Source organism: Lolium perenne, chromosome 5 (assembly GCF_019359855.2).
Source record: "Lolium perenne isolate Kyuss_39 chromosome 5, Kyuss_2.0, whole genome shotgun sequence".
Taxonomy (NCBI): domain Eukaryota; kingdom Viridiplantae; phylum Streptophyta; class Magnoliopsida; order Poales; family Poaceae; genus Lolium; species Lolium perenne.
The window spans coordinates 36,213,750-36,236,800 of NC_067248.2; the positions used below are offsets into that span (position 1 = coordinate 36,213,750).

Genomic DNA, 23,051 nt, shown 5'->3' on the forward strand with positions numbered 1-23,051 from the left:
TAACTATTGCTATGATAATATTGATGTGATCTATTCCTCCTACATATGCATGAAGGTGAAAGTGTGCATGCTATGTTAGTACTTGGTTTAGTCCTTTGATCTATCTTACACTATAAGGTTACTTAAACATGAGCATTATTGTGGAGCTTGTTAACTCCGGCATTGAGGGTTCGTGTAATCCTACGCAATGTGTTCATCATCCAACAAAAGTGTAGAGTATGCATTTATCTATTCTGTTATGTGATCAATGTTGAGAGTGTCCACTAGTGAAAGTGTAATCCCTAGGCCTTGTTCTTAAATACTGCTATCGCTACTTGTTTACTACTGCTGCATTACTACTGCTTGTTCATTGTTTTACTGCGTTACTACTGCTGCAATACTACCACCATCAACTACACGCCAGCAAGCTATTGTCTGGCACCGTTGCTACTACTCATATATATTCATACCACCTGTATTTCACTATCTCTTCGCCGAACTAGTGCACCTATTAGGTGTGTTGGGGACACAAGAGACTTCTTGCTTTGTGGTTGCAGGGTTGCATGAGAGGGATATCTTTGACCTCTTCCTCCCTGAGTTCGATAAACCTTGGGTGATCCACTTAAGGGAAAACTTGCTGCTGTTCTACAAACCTCTGCTCTTGGAGGCCCAACACTGTCTACAGGAAAGGAGGGGGAACGTAGACATCAAGCTATTTTCTGGCGCCGTTGCCGGGGAGGAAAGGTAAAAGGTACTCACACTCCGGATCTTGGCTACCAAGCTATTTTCCGCCATTGTAAGTACTCGAAGCTATTTCCTTTAGATCCTGCAATTGCAACTTTTTGTTTCTTGTTTACACTAGTTAGGCATAATGGAAAACAGCAAAAAAATTGGTGAGCTTTTTAGTCTTTTTCCTGATTTAGAATTGTTTGATGCAAAAATTAAAAAACCTATGGAACCTTATTTGCATGCTAGTAGTGATGTTATTAGTATGAATGCAATTACTGCTAATACTATGGATAAGTCTAAGCTTGGGGAAGCTAGTTTATATAAAAATAATCTTTTTTGCTCCTCAGCTTTGGAAGAAATATTTTGCTCTGATAATGCTTTATCTCCCATATGCGATAACTCTAATGATGCTTCTGATATTTTGAATCCACCTGCTGAAAGTATTCCGTATAAAATACCTATGAAAATTATTGAACGTGTTATGGACAACCACTATAAAGGGGATGGAACTGTCCATCCTAGAGATCATTTACTGTTTTTGCACGAATTATGCGGGTTATTCAAGTGTGCACGTATCTCTATGGATGAAGTGAGGAAGAAGCTATTCTCTGTTTCGCTGTCTGGTAAAGTGGCGCATTGGTATAAATTGTTGGAGAATAGACATTCTCTTGGTTGGGAGGAAATTGCATCTCTCTTTTATTCTAAATTTTATCCTCCGCATGAAGTGCATATTGATAGGAATTATATTTATAACTTTTATCCTCGTGATGGAGAGAGTATTTCTCAAGCGTGGGGGAGATTGAAATCTCTAATGCTCAAATGTCCCATTCATGAGCTCCCCCGTAATGTTATTGTTAATAATTTTTATGCGAGGCTTTCAGGACAACACAAGGACTATCTGGACGCGTGTTCGGAAGGATCTTTCACAAGCAAAGAGGTTGAAGCTAGGTGGGACCTTCTTGATCGGATTGAGGACAACGCTGAAGGATGGGAGAACGACAAAGGTAAAGAGTCAGGTATAAATTATGATTATGAATGCATTGAAGCTTTTATGGATACCGATAAATTTCGAAATATGAGTGCTACTTATGGTCTTGACTCTCAAGTTGCTGCAAATCTTTATAAAGCCTTTGCTTCTCATTTTGAATTGCCAAGGAAGAATTTTGATAAGTATCATGAACCTTTTAAAGAGGCTTGCATGAAGAATGAAATTGTTGTTAATTATTGCAATAAGCATGCTCAAACTCCTAAGAATGCTATTTCCTATAAGCATGTTAATTTTTGTGGAATACATAGACCTTGTGGAATTAATCAAATCAAAGATGAATATTGTATCCATCATGCTAATGAAAAAACTAGAAAGTGGTTTAGGGCTCTAGATGATCTTGGTAAAAAAGTTTGTGCCCTCTATCCTTTTATTTGTGAAGTTTGCCATGAAGTGGGTCATTTTAATTTTCAATGCTCCTCCAATGATAATTTGAACCCAATGAGTGCTGCAAATTTGTATTGTGATGATGAAATTACTCCTAATCAGCATGATGAACTTACTTTATTTTTGGGGTGTGAAGAACTATCGAGAAAAATCTCTTTGTTACATATGAGTGATCTTGATATTGATGATGTCCTGCATGGGTGTTTTTCTTATTGCATTGATAATAGCCATACAAATACTTACATACAAAATATTTTAGAAGATGACACCTTGCCAAAATATGATAGGACCGCTGTGTGTTTTCAACTAATTAATCAAAAGGAGGGATCCTCCCAAGTTTCTTCTATTGTTTCTGAAAGTAAATCAGGTTATGCGGACAAGCCACCCTTCAAGCCTCTTCCTCCTGAAGAAGGGAACGAGGAGAAGGAAGAGAAGAAGAAGAAGAAGGGAAAGAAGAAGAAGAAAAAGAAGAAGAAGGAGAATAAAAAGAAAGAGTTTATGAGAAGTTTGGTGTGAAGGAAGTTTTCAAGGGTCAAGAGAGGAGGATGATATACTATGATCAAGAAGAGTGAAAGCTCTAAGCTTGGGGATGCCCCGGTGGTTCACCCCTGCATATTCTAAGAAGACTCAAGCGTCTAAGCTTGGGGATGCCCAAGGCATCCCCTTCTTCATCGACAAATTATCAGGTTCCTTCTCTTGAAACTATATTTTTATTCGGTCACATCTTATGTGCTTTACTTGGAGCGTCTGTATTGCTTTTATTTTTGTTTGTGTTTGAATAAATTGGATTACATCATGCTTGTGTGGGAGAGAGACACGCTCTGCTGGTTCGTATGAACACATGTGTTCTTAGCTCATAATATTCATGGCGAAGTTTCCTCTTCGTTAAATTGTTATATGGTTGGAATTGGAAAATGATACATGTAGTAATTGCTATTAATGTCTTGGGTAATGTGATACTTGGCAATTGTTGTGCTCATGATTAAGCTCTTGCATCATATGCTTTGCACCCATTAATGAAGAAATACATAGAGCATGCTAAAATTTGGTTTGCATATTTGGTCTCTCTAAGGTCTAGATAATTTCTAGTATTGAGTTTGAACAACAAGGAAGACGGTGTAGAGTCTTATAATGTTTTCAATATGTCTTTTATGTGAGTTTTGCTGCACCGGTTCATCCTTGTGTTTGTTTCAAATAAGCCTTGCTAGCCTAAACCTTGTATCGAGAGGGAATACTTCTCATGCATCCAAATCCTTGAGCCAAACAACACTATGCCATTTGTGTCCACCATACCTACCTACTACATGGTATTTCCTGCCATTCCAAAGTAAATTGCTTGAGTGCTACCTTTAAACAATTCAAAATTTATCACCTCTGATTTGTGTCAATGTTTTATAGCTCATGAGGAAGTATGTGGTGTTTATCTTTCAATCTTGTTGGGCAACTTTCACCAATGGACTAGTGGCTTCATCCGCTTATCCAATAATTTTGCAAAAAGAGCTGGCAATGGGATTCCCAGTCCCAAATTAATTAACAAAAATAGACACTCCTCCATGGTATGTGATTGTTGGACGGCACCCGAAGGATTCGGTTAGCCATGGCTTGTGTAAGCAAAGGTTGGGAGGAGTGTCATCATAATAAAACTAAAATAAAAAGGCACTCCTTCATGGTATGAGATTGTTGGCAGGCACCCGAGGATTCGGTTAGCCATGGTTTGTGAAAGAAAGGTTGGAAGGAGTGCCACCCAAAAATAAAATAATTCATGGGAGCCGCTCTTGGAAGTCCGGTTGGCGAGGTAGTTAGTGTACCCATTACCATTCGTTGACAACAACAAACACCTCTCAAAACTTTACTTTTTATGCTCTCTATATGTTTTCAAAACCAAAGCTCTAGCACAAATATAGCAATCGATGCTTTTCCTCTATGGAGGACCATTCTTTTACTTTTATTGTTGAGTCAGTTCACCTATCTCTCTCTACCTCAAGAAGCAAACGCTTGTGTTAACTGTGCATTGATTCTTATATACCTGCTTATTGCATTTGTTATATTGCTTTGCATTGACAACTATCCATGAGATATACATGTTACAAGTTGAAAGCAACCGCTGAAACTTAATCTTCCATAGTGTTGCTTCAATGTCTCTACTATGAATTTATTGCTTTATGAGTAACTCTTATGCAAGACTTATTGATGATTGTCTCGAAAGTACTATTCATGAAAAGTCTTTGCTATATGATTCAATTGTTTACTCATTGCATTTACATTGTTTCGAATCGCTGCATTCATCTCATATGCTTTACAATGGTATGATTAAGATTATGTTGGTAGCATGTCACCTCAGAAATTATCTTTTATCGTTTACCTACTCGAGGACGAGTAGGAACTAAGCTTGGGGATGCTGATACGTCTCCAACGTATCTATAATTTCCGATGTTCCATGCTTGTTTTATGACAATACCAACATGTTTTGTTCACACTTTATATCATTTTTATGCGTTTTCCGGAACTAACCTATTGACGAGATGCCGAGAGGCCAGTTGCTGTTTTCTGCTGTTTTTGGTTTCAGAAATCCTAGTAACGAAATATTCTCGGAATCGGACGAAACCAACGCCCAGGTTCCTATTTTTCCCGGAACCATCCAGAACACACGAGAAGGGCCAGAGAAGGGGGAGAGGGCCACCAGACCACACCCCGGCGCGGCCAGGGGGGGGGGCGCGCCCCCCTATGGTCTGGGCAGCCCAGGCCCCCTCCGACTCCGACTCTTCGCCTATTTAAGTCGTCGTGACCTAAAACCTCGACACCAATTGACGAAACTCCAGAAAGACTCCAGGGGCGCCGCCGCCATCGCGAAACTCCAATTCGGGGGACAGAACTCTCTGTTCCGGCACTGCGGACGGGGAATTGCCCCCGGAGCCATCTCCACCGCCGTCTTCACCGCCATCTTCACCGCCATCGCTGCCCCCATGATGAGGAGGGAGTAATTCACCCCTGAGGCTGAGGGCTTCGCTGTAGCTATGTGGTTCATCTCTCTCCCATGTACCTCAATACAATGATCTCATGAGCTGCTTTACATGATTGAGATTCATATGAGTTTTGTATCACTATTATCTATGTGCTACTCTAGCAAAGTTATTAAAGTAGTTCTATTCCTCCTGCACGTGTGTAAAGACGACAGTGTGTGCACCGTGTTAGTACTTGGTTTATGCTATGATCATGATCTCTTGTAGATTGCGAAGTTAACTATTGCTATGATAATATTGATGTGATCTATTCCTCCTACATATGCATGAAGGTGAAAGTGTGCATGCTATGTTAGTACTTGGTTTAGTCCTTTGATCTATCTTACACTATAAGGTTACTTAAACATGAGCATTATTGTGGAGCTTGTTAACTCCGGCATTGAGGGTTCGTGTAATCCTACGCAATGTGTTCATCATCCAACAAAAGTGTAGAGTATGCATTTATCTATTCTGTTATGTGATCAATGTTGAGAGTGTCCACTAGTGAAAGTGTAATCCCTAGGCCTTGTTCTTAAATACTGCTATCGCTACTTGTTTACTACTGCTGCATTACTACTGCTTGTTCACTGTTTTACTGCGTTACTACTGCTGCAATACTACCACCATCAACTACACGCCAGCAAGCTATTGTCTGGCACCGTTGCTACTACTCATATATATTCATACCACCTGTATTTCACTATCTCTTCGCCGAACTAGTGCACCTATTAGGTGTGTTGGGGACACAAGAGACTTCTTGCTTTGTGGTTGCAGGGTTGCATGAGAGGGATATCTTTGACCTCTTCCTCCCTGAGTTCGATAAACCTTGGGTGATCCACTTAAGGGAAAACTTGCTGCTGTTCTACAAACCTCTGCTCTTGGAGGCCCAACACTATCTACAGGAAAGGAGGGGGAACGTAGACATCACATATCACCTTGCAGATGCCGGCTATAATTCATATTTTACTAATTATTGTGTGAAAGTCTTTAGGAGTGATAACCTCAAATTGGTCCTTGTTAGATATGTGGAGAACAACCTTTACGTAGTTGACCTCTCGAAAGAGAGCCCCTCTCCCTCCACATGTCTAATGGCGGTCAAACATGACAAAGGTTGGCTCTGGCATCGCCGCCTTGGTCATGTAAATATGAGAAATCTTAAACAACTCCTAAAGGGTGAGCACATTGTTGGACTAACCGGCATTTCTTTTGAGAAAGATTGTGTATGCAGTGCACATGTAGCTGGAAAGCAACTCAAGAAGGGTCATCCTATCAAGAGTATCGTCACCACGTCGAGGCCTTTGGAGCTCCTTCACTTGGATCTCTTTGGGCCATCACATTATGATACTCTTGGTGGGAGCAAGTACGGACTGGTCATTGTGGATGATTAATCAAGATACTCTTGGGTCTTTCTCCTTAAGTCTAAGGACGAGAACTATAGAGAATTCATCATCTTCGCTAAAAAGGCTCAGCGTATGTATGAATCTGAGATCAAGGTGATAAGGACCGATAATGGCACTGAGTTCAAGGATGAGTTTTCAGCTCCATACACCCCTCAACAAAATGGTGTGTTGAAAGGAAGAACCGGACTATTATTGAGATGGAAAGAACTATATTGAGTGAATTCAATTCACCCCATAACTTTTGGGGAGAAGCCATGTCTACAACTATCCACTACTTCAACCGGCTCTTCCTCCGCCCCCCCTGCATAACAAAATTAACTCCATACGAGCTTCTTACAGGTAACAAGCCTAATGTCATGTACATTCGTGTCTTTGGATGCAAATGTCTTGTTAGGAACAATAAGGGGAAGCTCGGTAAATTTCAAACTAGAACTATAGAGGGTACATTTGTTGGGTATGCGGAGAACTCCCGCGCCTATAGATACTACAACAAGTTCACTCGGGCTATTGAAGTATCTTGTGATGTGATGTTCTTGGAGGATAATGGCTCCCAAGTGGAGCAAGTTGTTCCATGTGTTGCAGGTAATGATGATGTTCCTTCTAGTGCCATCAAGCTTATGGGCATTGGACACATCCGGCCCACAGAAGTTCATAATGATGATCAAACTTATGGAATAGAAGTATCAAGATCAGCCCAAGTAGAGCCTAGCTCAACTCAATCTGAACCATCAAGTGCAACTCAAGGTTTATGTTCTACTCAAGATGAGCCACATTCCAAAGAACAAGAAGAAAGCCCTCAACCCACTGAGCAAGACCATGAGGCTGATCAAGAAACATCCTCAACTCATGATCAAGATCAAGTGGTCCCTCATGATCGAGTACTAGCAAGAGATGAATTTGTTGATCATGAAGGAACCATTTAGAAGATCAAGGCTGCTACAAGGGCAAGTGACATGAAAGTAGATCAAGTCCTTAGTAGCATCTCAAGAGGAGTGGTAACTCATAGACACCATGCATTACTTATCACTTATTGTCAACACTATGCTTTTGTGTCTAGTTTTGAGCCACTCAAGGTACATGAAGCCTTGGTTGATCCGGATTGGGTAATTTCCATGCAAGAAAAACTGGAGTGTTTCACCCGTAATGAAGTATGGTCTCTAGTTGAGAGACCCAAGGATCATCACATCAATGTCATTGGGACCAAATGGGTATTCAAGAACAAGCAAGATGAGAATGGAATTTTCATAAGAAACAAAGCAAGCTAGGTTAGTGGTGCAAGAGTTTGCCCAAATAGAAGGTATGGATTTTGAGGATACCTTTGCGCCGGTAGCCTGTCTTGAAGTTATTCGTCTTCTGCTTGAATTTGGATCTTTCCACAATTTAAAACTATATCAAATGGATGTGAAAAGTGCATTTTTGAATGGTCCCCTAAAATAAACTGCTTATGTGGCTCAACCCCCGGGTTTCAAAGACCCACGCCGACCCAACCATGTGAATTTACTTCATAAGGCACTCTACGGTCTCAAGCAAGCTCCACATGCTTGGTACGAGTTCCTTAGGGATTACTTACTACATGATGGGTTTTGCATGGGTACGGTCGATTCCACCATTTTCACCAAGCGGGTTAAAAGGGGTGGATTATTTATATGTCAAATATATGTTGATGATATTATCTTTGGTGGAACTAACCCCAATCATAACAAAGCTTTTGAGCTACTGATGACTAGGAAATTTGAATGTCCATGATGGGAGAGTTGAAGTTCTTCCTAGGCTTCCAAGTGAGGCAACTTGCAAAAGACACCATCATCTCTCAAGAAAAGTATGTGAAGGACATGCTCAAGAAGTTTAACATGACCAATGCAAGCCCAATGAAGACACCCATGCCCGTGAAGGGGCAGCTTGGCTCATGTGATGGTGAGAAGGATGTGGATATAAAGGTATACCGTTCCATGATAAGATCCTTGCTCTACCTTTGCGCTTCTAGGCCGGATATCATGTTAAGTGTAGGGACGCGTGCTCGTTTTCAATCTGCTCCTAAGGAGAGCCATTTGATGGCGGTCAAACGGATTCTAAGATACCTTGTTCTTACTCCTACTCTCGGGCTGTGGTATCCAAAAGGGTCAACCTTTGAACTCATAGGATATTCGGATTCCGATTGGGCCGGTGATAAGGTTGACCGGAAGTCTACCTCCGGGGCTTGCCAATTTATTGGCCGGTCATTGGTGAGTTGGTCATCCAAGAAACAAAACTCCACTGCCCTATCCAGCGCCGAAGCCGAATACATATCCGCGGCATCTTGTTGCACTCAGTTGTTATGGATGAAACAAACCTTGAAATACTATGATGTGTCTCTTGGTACGGTGCCTCTTCTATGTGACAACGAAAGTGCAATGAAGATCGCCAATAACCCAGTTCAACACTATCGCACCAAACACATTGACATTCGCCACCACTTCCTACGTGACCATGTTGCCAAGGGGGACATTGATCTCACTCATGTGGGAACAGCGTACCAATTGGCGGATATTTTCACTAAGCCTTTGGATGAAGCCCGGTTTGTAAACTTGAGAGGAGAACTTGGTATTCTTGATCCTAAAAACTTAGATTGAATAACTTCTTGCACTATATTCTTGCATTTAACTTGCTATTTAGCTTAGTTGTGCAGAACATATGGGGTAGTCATCTTACCATGTCTTGGTATGATGCATACCTATGTGTGCAACATTAATAGAACCAATGTCAAAATATGGACCCAAGCATGTCTCTTCGAGGTCTCATGACATTTGCGCTTTCACATAAGGGGGAGAAATCCCCCGCCCTTTTATTTGCCTCTTATGCTTTTTAGCATACTCATCTTTTGAGGCCACATGATCTTAAGTGCGATATCTTATCTCTTTGGTTTATGCTTAATTCGAAACCATGCTCATTGTTGCAATTTGACCTTCTCTTTTTCCTACCAATGAGCATGTATAGAATCAAAACTGTCTCTAATCAAACCTACTCTATTATTCATCTATGAATGTGCATGCCCGTCTTGAAACTCTAGCAAAATGAGGTCTCTTTGAAGTTTTGGTATCTGACCCGGCATACTGGGTGCTACTACTGGAATTTCGGGCAGCCAGCCCGGCCTGCCGAGCTGGGTACCGGGTTGGTCGGCAGGTGGTTCGGTGGTACCGGGTTGTGTACCGGGTTCGTTCGGGCAAAAGGGGGTACTTACTCCCTGGGAATTTAGGGATACCCATTGGATCCCCTTTCTTCCCCATCTCATCTCTCCACCATAGCCACCATTACCACACCTCCTTCATCTCCAAGTGGTTGATTCAACCCTTGGAACTTCAGATCCATCCACTCCCCTTGCTCCCCTCATCACTTGGAGCATCTCCACCAAAGGGATTCAAGATTGGTCAAGCCATTTGGGAGGACTTTGGATTTCCACCCACCAAAGCTTCCTTCATTAGAAGCTCTTCTCCGCCAAGTTAGGGCAATGAGAGCATGTCTTCGGGTAGCTTCATCTTGTCTTCATCCCCCTCCTCAAGTGTTCTTCTTTTTGTTACCCAACATATGAACTTGAGGATTTAGGGTTAGAACTTGTGCCATTAGGGAGTCAACCACTTCTATTCATGACTCTCACTCCATAAATAAGTTAGTTTTGCAAAAGTTTTGAGAATTTTTTGGAGCAAACAAGAGAGAAGACAAGTTGGGGATTTTTTCTCTCGAAAATTTCGGTAGGTGACCCGGTGGACCGGACTACCTGCCGAGTTACTCGGTACCTGCCCCGGCTTGCCGGGTGCTGCTACCGGGTAACCCGGTATCTGGTCCGGCCTACCGGGCCCCTTGCCGAGTTTTCTCTGTTGCCTCCAAACATTCACTTTCGCAAAATTTTCTTCGTCTTGGCCTCCGTTTTTCGGGCATGTACACTTATCCTTGCTGATCCTATATGCTCTCTTGTTCACATGTGATGAGGCAAATGACTCAGACTTTGTTCCTCCAGAAACTCATAGGGGCAAAGGACCCATGGTTGAGATAAGTGGCAGTCAAGGTACTGGCCGTAGCAAGAGAAAGGCCAAAAGGAAGAAGGCCCCAACTCATAGACCTGGTTCCGGGAAGATGCATATGAAGAGTTTGCTGAAGAAGTTGAGCGTTATGATCCCAACTTTGTTCCCCATACCGATCTGAAGTCATGTGAGCTGCACATTTGGACCAACATGCGGCAAGGTAATCCATATGTGAATGATGTTCAACCTTTCACAGAGGACAGACGCTTCTGGACAAGAGCTCAATTTGCCATGTGGGAACAGTTTTATCAGCCAATTGTGCCAGAACCATCTGTGAAGCCCAGACGCCTTAATGCTGCATTTCACAATATGCATAAGCATGATGACTTCGAGTATGTTGACATGGCTTTGAAGAAGATGAATCTGTGGACGCTTGTCACCATTGAGCAAGATTATCTGCCAGAGCTTGTTAGCCAGATTTTCTGCACAACTTTCTATCACCCCACACCCCAGAGGCACATTACTTGGATGTCGGGCACAAATCAATGCTCTATTTCCTATGACCAGTTTCAGACTACCCTTGGATACACAGGAGATCTGTGAAGCGGTTTTTCGCATCCATAGTGAAGGGTCTATGCATGATGCCTCTATTGCCATCTGCTACCCTCGTCCGCTCCAGTTCCTGCAATTCCTCAGATCACTGCTATGTACTACTTCTACAACACCATGACCAAGATCTACCATTGCACCATTGTCAGCAAGGCGGGTGACTTTCAGGCTTGCCGTCGGTACGCCAAGAATATTATGTTCTATACTCATCCCAATAATCAGCACAAGATTGATGTGCCAGATTATATCTATCATGAGTTGAAGAGGGCAGTGGAGAAAATGATGTCTCCCAACTATGCTGCCTATGTCCAGCGTCTTCTTTGTATGGCCGTTCCTGCCACTGCGTTGGTCGGGCATCATGAGCGGCATGCACTTCTTGACTTGCCTCTTCGCCGTGACACTATTGAGGTTCCAGCTATGAGTCCAGCCACAACTTCCTCGGAGCATGTCCTCAAGCGCCGTCATGACCCCTTGATGGCCTCTAGCTCCAGCTCTGTGAAGCCCAAGAAGGGGGATGCCAAGTTCTTCAAGAGTCTATTTGCTATGTGCAAGCATTCCTATGATGTGAACTCCAAGGCTCTTCGGTTGGCTCAAAACAACCGTGAGCTCACTATAGAGGGCTTCCGTGCTCGTGGACTTGAGGTGCCAGAGAATCCTCCTGAGATGGCCCCTATTGCTCACTTCAACTATCGTATGCCACCTCTTGATGATGCCATGTTTGCTGGATATAGTGGTGATGGCATTGAAGAAGGAGAAGATGGATCTTCCAAGGACTCCTAGTCATCGCCTTGGTCCCTTGGGATGCGCTAGTACCCATCTCACTCCGCTTTCCTTTTTGGTGTTCCGATACCAAAGGGGGAGAAGGGAGTAGAGTCTTAGTAGGTTTACGGGTTCCTTGCCGGGGTTTTCCGTATGCACAAAGCCTTGGCTATTTCATTTGATTCTTATTGGTTTGTGCTACTATTTGCTACTTTTAGTTGGAACAATATGCTTTAAATTTGTGTGATGACCAATTATGTATTATGCTATGTATCTTGGATATCTATCTATCTAGCTATCTATGCTATGCTATATCTCTATGTCATAGATATCCTGCTATATCTCTATGTCATAGATATCCTAGCTTTATCTTGTCCATGCCATACTTGTTTCCTAAAGATATTGGGGGAGCTTCTCATATACTCTATTGTTGCACTTTGTATTCAAATGCAAATTCTCCAAGTGCATACATTATGGGGGACCTTGCCTAATATCTTATATGGAAACTCTTGTTTAAATTCATCATGATATCCTTGTATGACTCTAGCTCGGTTTGTCATCGTTAACCAAAAAGGGGGAGATTGTAAGGGTATTTTACCCTTAACCATTATTTTGGTTAACAATGACACCGATGCTATTGTGTGGACACAAAAGGGTAAGGGTATTTTACCCTTACCCTTAAGTATATACACAAGTTTTAGTCCACATATGAGATTGCAAGGCGGTGAGAAAGGTTTTCACTCGGGATACAAGGATGTGAGGTGATGAGAGACCCCCCAATTGTTGTTCTCAACTAGTGACGGTGTGGTGACCATTTGTCTCTAAAGAGGAGTTCGCCAAAGTCACATATACACATAATGTTCACACCAAAAATGCTGAGATGAAGAAGTACCGAGCAGAAGAAGAAGTTCTGAAGCTCCAGGAAAAATCGGCACACAGCCCGGCAGTCCGAGTGCTGCTGCCGGGCAGCTCGGCAGCCAGCCCGGCCCACCGGGTGCTGCTGCCAAAGTCGGTAACCAGCCCGGAGTACCGGGTGCTGCTGCTGCCGGACTGACGAGAGGAGCCGAAGACCAGAAGAACTCGACAGACGGCCCGGCCCACCGGGAGCTGCTGCCGGAAAAGTCGGTAGCCAGACCGACATACCGGGCGCTGCTTCCGGACCGACGAAAGAGCAGAAGCCCAGGAGAACTCGCCAGCCAGCCCAGCCCACCGGGTGCTGCTGCCGGGCAGCCCGGTATGTGGCCCGGTACCACTGGGTCAGCTGTCGGGTGCCTCGAATGTGAAGTGACAAATGGCTATTTTTCCGGGACAACTATATAAGCCCCGTCTTCTTCCTTGAAGGGGTAAGGAGACCAGTGCAAAAGATCAAGACATTTCTCTCTCTCTCTCATACTCCATTGTTGAGCTCTAAATCCTTCAGATCTCCCTCCCCCTCCACCCAAACTTAAATCCCTCCGGGGAAAAGCTAGAGGAGGCCTTGATCTATAGTTCCACCGAGCCAAATCTTGTTTCCCCTTGTATTCATCGAGATACTTGCTCTCTAGGGTTCCTTGGAAACCATAGGTGGGCAAAAGAGGTCCGGAAGCATCCGGGCCGTGGATTTGCTCCTGACAAGATTGTGAAGGTTTGGAGGCTGCCTCAAAGTCTACCACAAGTGAGTGAGATATTCCTTCATGGGATAGGCTCCGGAGAATAGGGTGAGCCTTCGTGGCGTTGGGAAATCCTTCGTGAGACCTCCACCCTTCCAAACTTAACGTACCTTCTTGCAAAGTAAGGGAACACGGGAATAAACCCTCGTCTCCGCGTGCTATCAGTTATCCCTAACCGAACTCTTTATTTGTGTTATATCTGCATGTGAGAGCCTTCGTGCTTGAGTTACTTGTATCATCATATAGAGTGCTTCACCTAGTTTGTTTTAGGCTCACTTTTATATTCCGCAAAGCCTAATATTGCAAAGAAAGAATAAAATTTGTAGAAACCTATTCACCCCCCTCTAGGTTTACCATCTCTGAACTTTCATGTCCCCCCGTATGGCGCAAGGGCCGAGAGCGCCGAGATGAGGTCGCCGCCGTCGAGCGATCTTGCCGGACGATCTCCGAGAAGATCCGGCCTACGCGCACAACTCCTACAACTGGATCTCGTTCGGGACGTGGGAGTTGAACGCGCGCCGCGAGCTGGATACCTCGGCGACCTCGACTACTTCGACCGCGAGATCGCCGCGGAAGAAGAGGAGAAGGACAACGAGGACGAGCGTGAGGACGAGGAGGAGGAGCACGCAGACTACGGCCAGGACGACGTCGGGCCGGCGTGGGATCCGGAGACCCAGCCGCCGGACATTAGCGAGGAGGAGGCCATTGCCAAGGCACTGGCCAATAGCGAGCTCGACGAGCTCAACGGACTCGCTATGTGGGACGGGCTCGAAATCCAGCTTCACAAGTCGACGCTCGCGCAGGAGAGGCCGGCGACTCCTCCAACCACGCCGACGCGTTGCAACGACGGCACACCGGCTGCTGCTCCGGCCTGGGATCGTGGCCACCTTCACCATAGCCTCCTGCGCAGGCGATGTCATGGTCACAGTTGCTGCATCATGCCCTTCCTCTTCCACCACCGGTGTACCAGCTTCCATGGCCGACGCCGGAGTTCATCGACCTCATCGGCGACGACGAGCAGTAACCATTATTAGCTAGGATTAGCAGACCTTTATGGCCTTTTAAAAGTCGTTTTTATGTTTTTTTATCAATGTAAATTATGAGTTTATAAATAAAAAAAATGCGTCATAGCGCTGGAGCCACCCGACAAAAACGGACGCGCGGTTGATTTCAACTATTTTACCGACGCAAAGAAACGTGACACGTTCATTTGGCGTCCGAAATGCGTCGCGTGGCTGAAGATGCCCTAAGGCTTGCCATCACTGAGTTGGTCGTTTTCCACCACCCCGGTCATGTGTACAACGGACGCTGTGCCACCAAGCCGCGATTTCGTTTGTACCGCGTAGGCTTGTGTGCCACCATCGATCCAGTCTCCGCCGTTTGTACAACGGACGCCGTGCCACCAAGCCGCGATTTCGTTTGTACCACGTAGGCGTGCCACCATCGATCACTCGGCCCCGTTCGTACTACGGACGGTGTGCCACCAACCCGCGCGTTCGTTTGTACCACGTACTAGGCTTTGTGCCACCATCGATCACACTCGGCCGTTCGTACCATTGACGTCGTGCCACCACCCCTTTGCACTCTGTGTTCCTGCGACATGCAGCTCTATAAATGCTGCTCTTGCCACCTCCTGTTATCCACACGCTACGCTCAGTCTCCACCCTCTTCCCACCTCCTGCTATCCACACTCTACGAGCTGCCCGGGAGAGAAAAATGGTGAAACTTACAATGGTGTGCCTGCAAGTTAAGCTGGAGGGGGAGCAGGGGACGGACGTGGACAAGGCTGAAAACAGGCAGTTCAAGAAGGTACAAACGGACTTGGAGTCCGTCGGCGCCCGCGTATGCAAGGTAATAATAAATCATTTCGTGGCCTTTATCATATATGCTGCTGCTGCATGCTGCATTGGTGGTTACAAACTGACTCACGCATTGACTGTTTTGTTAATCATTGCAGCTTGACGTGCCGCTCCTACCAGTCATGTACGCTCTTCAAGGCGTGCTCGATGATATAGAGCAATGCGAGGAGAGCATCAAGGGCTACTATGAGCAGGTCTGTGCCTGTATTCCGCGCGACCAAGACCCGGACGAAGGCTGGAAGTGGGCACTTTACAGCGTTGGAGAGTAAGCACATCATATCCCTATCCATCTCCACCCGTATATACTGCAGTAGTAGTAATTTCGATCTTTCTGTTCTGCAGTCTTTTATCCCGATCTTTCTGTTTTACACACACGTATCCGCCCCTTATCTGTGTTTTATCCCGATCTTGGCAGGTTCAGGTGGAACGCTGAGAAGCTGCCCACCGGAACGGCTAAGCAGGTGAAAGCCGTTCCGGGTATCATAACACAGAAGATGTCCGAGATCATGCGCGTCTTCAGCCAAAAAAAGGAGACACATGAACTCCTAACCGCAAGACTAAGAGACCTCCAGAGCAGCACCGCAAGGTACCGAATTTACTTTCGGTTTCACACGTCTAAGTATTCTATAAAAAGAAAATGTCCCCACCCCCGAATCATAGAGTAACATTACGTACTGTACTGTTTCATTTGCATGCGATGTTAGTTAGGTAATTCTTAAGCACTGACGATGCAATTAATATACTATAATTAGTCCATCTAGATGAAAATATATACTACACAATTCTTGCTGGTTCGAATCTGTATAGCAAAATGCTGTGGTTGCAATTTCTTTTAATTATGTATAGGAAAATGCCGCTGGTTCAAAGAGTAGTACTACTGTTGTACTACTAGTACGTAGTAGTAATCCGTTTTGTTTGCTTGGTAGTGTACTCCATGGGGATGTCGCCCTCATGGTGGACCCAACTATGTTGCACACTGGAGATTCTCTGGCTACACTGCTAGTGGCTGTGCCTATTCCACGTGAAAAAGAGTGGCTCGTCTCCTACCCGACCATGCACACCGCGCACGGGGCTGACGGTTTTACCAAAATACCAATGGCTGTAAGTATGCTTACCGCCCCCACTCGCTGTTACCATTTACTAGAAGACTGTTTCATTAATATACTATACTATCTGTCTCATCCATGTCTGCTCTGCCAGGTTCCCGACACTGCAGTCAAGGTTCTTCAAGATCAGACGCACATCCTGTACGCCATCATGGTGGTGCGAAGTGCCGCCCAAGCCGTCGCCTTCGAAGCGCAAAGAAGAGGATTCTCTGTAAGTTGTTTACTCAATTAATTGCGCAATGTACGTAGGTAGTAAAGGCTTCACGGAGTAGCATTACTTATTAACCAGTTGGTACTAATTTCGCAGGTCCGTCAAGTCGTGCGCAGCAGGCAGGAGCATGAACTGCTGTTCAGTACCAAGACACTTCTGCTCAAGGAGGAGCAGGAAGCGAAGGACGACCTGGGCGATTGGTGTACCATCACAGGCCAAGCAGCATTACAAGACTGCCGTTTCGAGCTTCTGGCTCTGCGTGCGGTTGCCGACTCGATGCTACGTTTTGGCTTTGAATCACGCTCTATGGTAATAAGCCATACACCCTTTTGTCGTTTCGAGTTTCTCTTTCTGGATTCTTTCTAACGTGATGACGTGTAAATGCTGAATACTAACCGAGTGCATGTCCCGTATTTCAGACCTTCGTGGTTGCAGCCTCTGACCCCTCCGTCGACCGAGATGCGAGGAAGGTGCTCGAGAGAATCGCTGGAAGGAAGCACGTCTTACCAGATGATATGTGGAGGCAGTTCTTACAACTTGATCTTGGAGATGGGTCGGACAACTGCGACTATCTGTCGGTTCCATTCATCATCTAAGCGCCGAGAGCTTCACCGAATAAGTTAGATTTCCGTAGGGTTTTTTCAGTTTCAAATCCATTTCTGGAGAATGTCCGTTGATTGGAAGCTCTGTAGGAGTGTAAGACCTTAACTTTCATCTTTCCGATCTCGAGAACATGCTGTCATGGGTACATGTAACTCATTTGGTATGCTAAGTTATTTTAATAAGAGAGATTAATTTTTATCTTTCCGATCTTTAGAACATGCTGTCATGGGTATGTATAACGCATTTGGTATGCTAAGTTATTTTTACTGTGAATATTTGAAGGAATCGTGGGCTTCACAATTGACAGTTTTGCCCATAGTCCACACTGAAGCTTGTAATTTTCTCATCAAATTATCCACCTGTTTAGATAATTAGATATACATAACTTTTTTTGTGTTCCATTACATAGAGGTCGTTTTGCCACCCTTGTCTCCACTTGATCAAACTAATTACGTCCCACATACCTAGACTCTATCATGAGGAGCACAACGTTAAAACTTCACCCATGCCACATGCCAAATTAACTAAACCATGCTAGAGACTAATTAACTAAATAGAAAATGAAGACAATGAGGAAGGGAAACCAGGAAGAACAAACCTTCAGCTCTGAAGCCGCATAGCCACTTGAAACACAACAGCACCAACCGGTGATCCAGCCCCACCCAGTCACCACGGCCATTAGGAAACAGCAAACCCCGGCCAAAATGGTAGGAGTGGCCGCCACCAAGAAGTAAATCACCACCCTCAATGAATGACTCCAGAACGTCACCCGCTGAGGCAAGATCTAAATCAAGACATAGATGTAGACAGTAGGTTCCGATTACCGAGAGGGATAATAACTTATTTGCTTCCATGAGTTGAATTAAGAATAAAATATTGGCCGTGCAAAAGGAAATAATGTACTCATGAGAGGTTGCACAATTTCATGCCTCTTTCATATATTTCATCAACAAATACACAAAGCGCTCCAAAATACTATTTATGCAGGAAAGTAAATTTGTATTTTTAGTTCAATTCCCACAATCGATCACCGAGAAGTAGAATACAACTTATAGCAAACCTATCAAGATAAGCCAGTGTTGAGCGCCAAGAAACAATGGAGAAAATGTACTACTGTTATTGTAGGCTAACTCCAATATGCTTCAGGAAAAAATGTCATACTCCAAGGGTGCTTCTACTCTTCTGTTCTTTTTTTTGTTTGATAAAGGGAATATATTAATATCAAAAGATACCAATTACACCCAGCCTCTGCAACAACGCACCACCCTAATGGCACTACGGATGCACACAGCCAAAAAAGAAAAGAAAAGAAAACTAAGAAACAAAAGTCCCGCTACAGTATCTCAGGCCTAACAACAGCAATACATCTACCGCCAAGACAACACCTGAAATACATACTCTCCAAAAACGACACCTTCAAGAAGGGAACAATGCTCTAACACCGTCGTCGCCCGATCAAAGATCTTAGGTTTTCACCCTGAAGATAGTCCTCGCTCTCAAAACAATGCCTCCAACAAGGTCATTGCCAGGCACAACCAGTTAAGGCCAGACCTTGGGTTTTCACCCTAAAAGGTAGGACTCTGAACTTCACCTGTGTTGTCGCCCCCACTATCATACCGCTGCTGTGAAGCCCGGAATACCAAGCCAGTTCCATCTCACCACCAAGATCCGACCACCATTGCTCTTCCACCAATCTTGACTTTCATGACCTTCTCCGCCAGCACCATGGAAAGAAAACAAGCTCCATGATATTAACAGCCAACAGAGCTTTGAAACGCTCCCTTTGAAACCAAACGGTCAGATAAAAAACATGGGTGCGCTCGACCGAAAACACCCAATCCAGCAATCTTCAGGCATTGATCGCACAATGAATTTCGCCGGCAGGATTTTCCGGAACACGACAATCCAGCAAGCTCGGTGGGAAGAAGCATCCGAACGATCTTCACTTGGCGCGAGAGAAACCCAAGGACCGCCACCTTTATTAGGCAGAACGGCAGGCCCCCTCGCCGCCGCCCGTCGGTCGACCTCATCGGCGGAAGAGAAGGCCGCCACCGTCCACAGACCCGTCGCTGAGTCGTCCGCCGCCACCCCCAAAACCGAACGTGAGCCGCCGGAAGGAGGGGCGCTGAGGACTCACCGGCCACCACCAGGCACGGCCACGTCAACGAAGAAGCCGGATCCGCAGCCATCGGAGTCACCCCCGCCGCCGGCCGCATCGCCGAAGCCTCACCCGGCCACCACAGCCCTTGCCAGGGCAGCCGGCGCAACGCACCGCAGAAACAGCCGCCCGAGGCCGCCGCCCCGGATCCCACCCTGGATCCTACCACACTGGCCACCGACCAGCCCCGCCGCCGGCCGATCTCACCGCCGCAGATCCAACTCCGCCTCCGCGTGCGCGACGCGAGAGGGAGACCTGCCGCCGCCGAGAGCTTCACTAGCTTTGCCCGCACGCGCGCGCCGGTGGCGGCAGGGAGGAGGGAGATTGGAGGAGGGGTAGGTAGTGGCGGCGGCTAGGGTTCCAAGGCATTGACAGTGCGGTGGAGGTGACAGTCTAATCCAGCATCCCAGCTAATGGTTTAGTCCAGCAACCATTCTCCCACCTACAAAAATGTAATCAATATGATATCTGAAAACTGAGTGCTAACAGTTTCAGAAATGGGCAACAACATATGTAGATATATATTTCATTTATTAGAAGTGTGCCTAATAGAAGTAATATGTGAAAAGTCTCGCAGTTTGCTCTTTGAGCTGAAACTTTATTTTTCCTTGGAGGTTACATCAAGAATATTGTTTTTGTGCTTCAACAAATAACTCTAATTTTGGCGGCAATTCAAGGAAAGTGGAAGATCAAAGAAAAATGATTTACCAGATAAGAGTCTAATCTTATTAATTCAATATATATATTTCTTCCTACTTTGAAAGGTGACACATCTATAAGCATTGGTTAGTTAACATTTCATCATGCATTGCAATGACCCTATCCACAATCCACACAATAAACTGAAACCTGAATCGCTCAAAACATCAATCGTATAGAAAATCAAATCTATTATATATTGTTCCAACTTCACACGGTAGAATGCGACAATAATACTATAGAGCACCTAAATACCTTCATCAGTAGAAGCGTCAAGACGAAATCTTCCCGGCGTCGGGCATTGCTACACACAAATACACAACCATTGTATATCTGCATTCAAGTAAACAGTGAAATCCAATCAAGCAACACTGACCTTTTCCCGAACAACTGAAATGCAAATTCGACACCATAACAATTAATACAAAGACTATATCGATGCCCCAGCAATATTATTTTTAAATGCACTAGCGTGGTGGCCCTCGCAAATGTGAGGGCATCGTCAATAGTAAAAAATGTAAAAATAATAATTTTAAATTATTTAAACCTTTTTTCCTTCTATTTATCTCCTTCATTGCCAAATTATTTTGCAAAATACATACATCGGTACGGGTTAACTTTTTTTAGTATGTTGCCAAAAAATAACAATAGAAAATGAAATATATCTTAGATAAATATGATTTTTTAAATAATACCTTTTAAAACTTTTTTACACATAATAGGTGATTTTAAAATTTTATGAATCTAGGACTCGGTCGGTCGACCAGACGCTGACCGACAGTCTGGTGGCCGACCAGCCGTGAGGCCTGTCAGCCATTATACTGTATGCATGAAAAGCAACGTGGAGCAATACCGTGCATCAAACCAACACCCTGGTCGGCAGCCAGTCTGCCCGATCGGCGGCCGTCGAGCTGATCGGCTTCTAGTTTTGAAATTTTTAAAATCATGTATTTTTTTCAAAAATGACAACAAAAATCTAATTATTTTTTAACAAATCGCTAGAGAAATCGGATGATAGTGGTTTATGGTTTGTAAATAATATTTTCATAACACAAAAGGCTGGAGCTAGGATACCGACAAACTAAGTTGCAATCTGCGAGGCTTTTACATCAACTGGGGTATGCTCTCTGGTGTAGGTGGTCAGTAGCTTTATGCATATTTATCATTTTATGCATAGCTATATGTTGTAATCCAATCTCCTAGTTGGTATCGCTTTTGCAAAAAAAAATAGTTGGTATATATAAGCTCAGTTGTTTGCGCGCATATGTACAATTAAATATATCTATTATCTATAAGTAAAAAATATTAAAGTAGAAACCAATTGATGATCACCCCACACTCTTACATGTCCTTCCGCATGTTTTCTTTCACATAACACCTCACATATGTACAATTGAATATATCTATTATCTATAAGTAAAAACTATTAAAGTTGAAACCAATTCAATGATCACCCCACACTCTTTCATGTGTCTTCCGCATGTTTTCTTTCACATAACACCTCAATGTGAGTCCAATTGATGTTTTTTTCACTTTGTGCATTTATGTTCCAAATCTTTTTGGCTCATCCTTCAAAAGTTGCCCCCAACACTTGTTCGTGTAAAAACATGATTATATGTGCATCTTAATCGGTAAATTCTATAGAAATCACGGTTTCACTAATTGATATGGAGTTCTTATAAAAATGAAATTATTTTATCTCTCATTTTCTGATTCCGAATTTCACAAAGAAAATGACAAAAAAACAATTTGTAAATGTTATATATTTATGGATTTATATGATAGGGTTGTGCCATTCATTCTTCAAACAAAAGTTTATATATCGAATACTTTTTCAGCCTATATGTACAATCTTGCAAAAAAAACAATGTTCTTAGTTATATGATAATATTAAAATATAGCTGTGTTAATATGATATATTGGGAACATTTATTTTGGCTCCCGAGGTTCAGTGTGATTGGTATACAAAATATAAAAAATATTTTCTTGTTGCAAAAAAATGTGAAAAGCAGTAGACATCATTTTATTACTTTCTTGCCGAAAAAAAAATACTTCCTTCATGGTACGTAAAGAAGTATACCTGAAATCTGGTGATCGGCCGGTACGTGATAGAGTTCCTTTGTTTTCAGACGTTCTAGATAGTGTCCTAGCGATGCACGCATTAGCTAGTTTTTTTCTTTTTTTATTGTTTCCTTTTTAAAATTAGAAACTATGTGTTTGAGTGCTTCACGTATGGAATCTTGGATGTTTCTTGTTAGTTCGTGGCTAGCTAGATCTCCGGCAGCTTATATTTTTCGTGCCAAAATCCTATGTTGTACGTGACAGTTCCCTAAAAATGAACTCCGCATACGTGACATCCTTGACCGCTTTTCATGCCAACCACGATTTTACGTAACTTTTGTTATCTTTAAATCTTCACCGTAAATTATAGATCTAACAACCATAATAATTAGGATGATGTGGATTAACGCGGTGTCTCTATTTAAACATCTGTATTTTGCTTTTAGTATATAATAGATAGATTGGTAGACCAGAGATAAGCAATCGGGAGCAGCATTGCCGACCAGCCCAAGTCCGCTTCATACATGGCAGTCGCAAGTCTCCATGGATTCCAACCAATGCCGTTTCAGACAACGATCAATTGCAGTTGCTACTGTAAATGAAACACCAGCTGCAACACACACGCACGACCAGGAAACACAACGGGGACCAAAAGCCAGTGCAGAGAGAACGGAAAATAAGCTCAGAGGAGCCACAGCTAACCCATTATACAGTTTAGAAGAATGATATGATAATAGTTCTTTTCTAAGAATAAATGGATGATTTGCAAGGGTGCAAACTAAAAGGAACCTGTAATGATTATT

General features: G+C 43.9%; 1 protein-coding gene across 1 annotated transcript; it reads left to right on the forward strand.

Moving 5' to 3' along the window:
- The first annotated feature begins 16,341 nt into the window (after positions 1–16,341).
- LOC127304484 (V-type proton ATPase subunit C-like) lies at positions 16,342–17,509 on the forward strand. The gene is made up of 4 exons (XM_051335156.2): positions 16,342–16,511; positions 16,611–16,727; positions 16,824–17,036; positions 17,147–17,509. The coding sequence occupies exons 1-4, from the start codon at positions 16,362–16,364 to the stop codon at positions 17,321–17,323; spliced, it is 657 nt and encodes a 218-aa protein (XP_051191116.1). The 5' UTR covers positions 16,342–16,361; the 3' UTR covers positions 17,324–17,509.
- Positions 17,510–23,051: the final 5,542 nt, after the last annotated feature.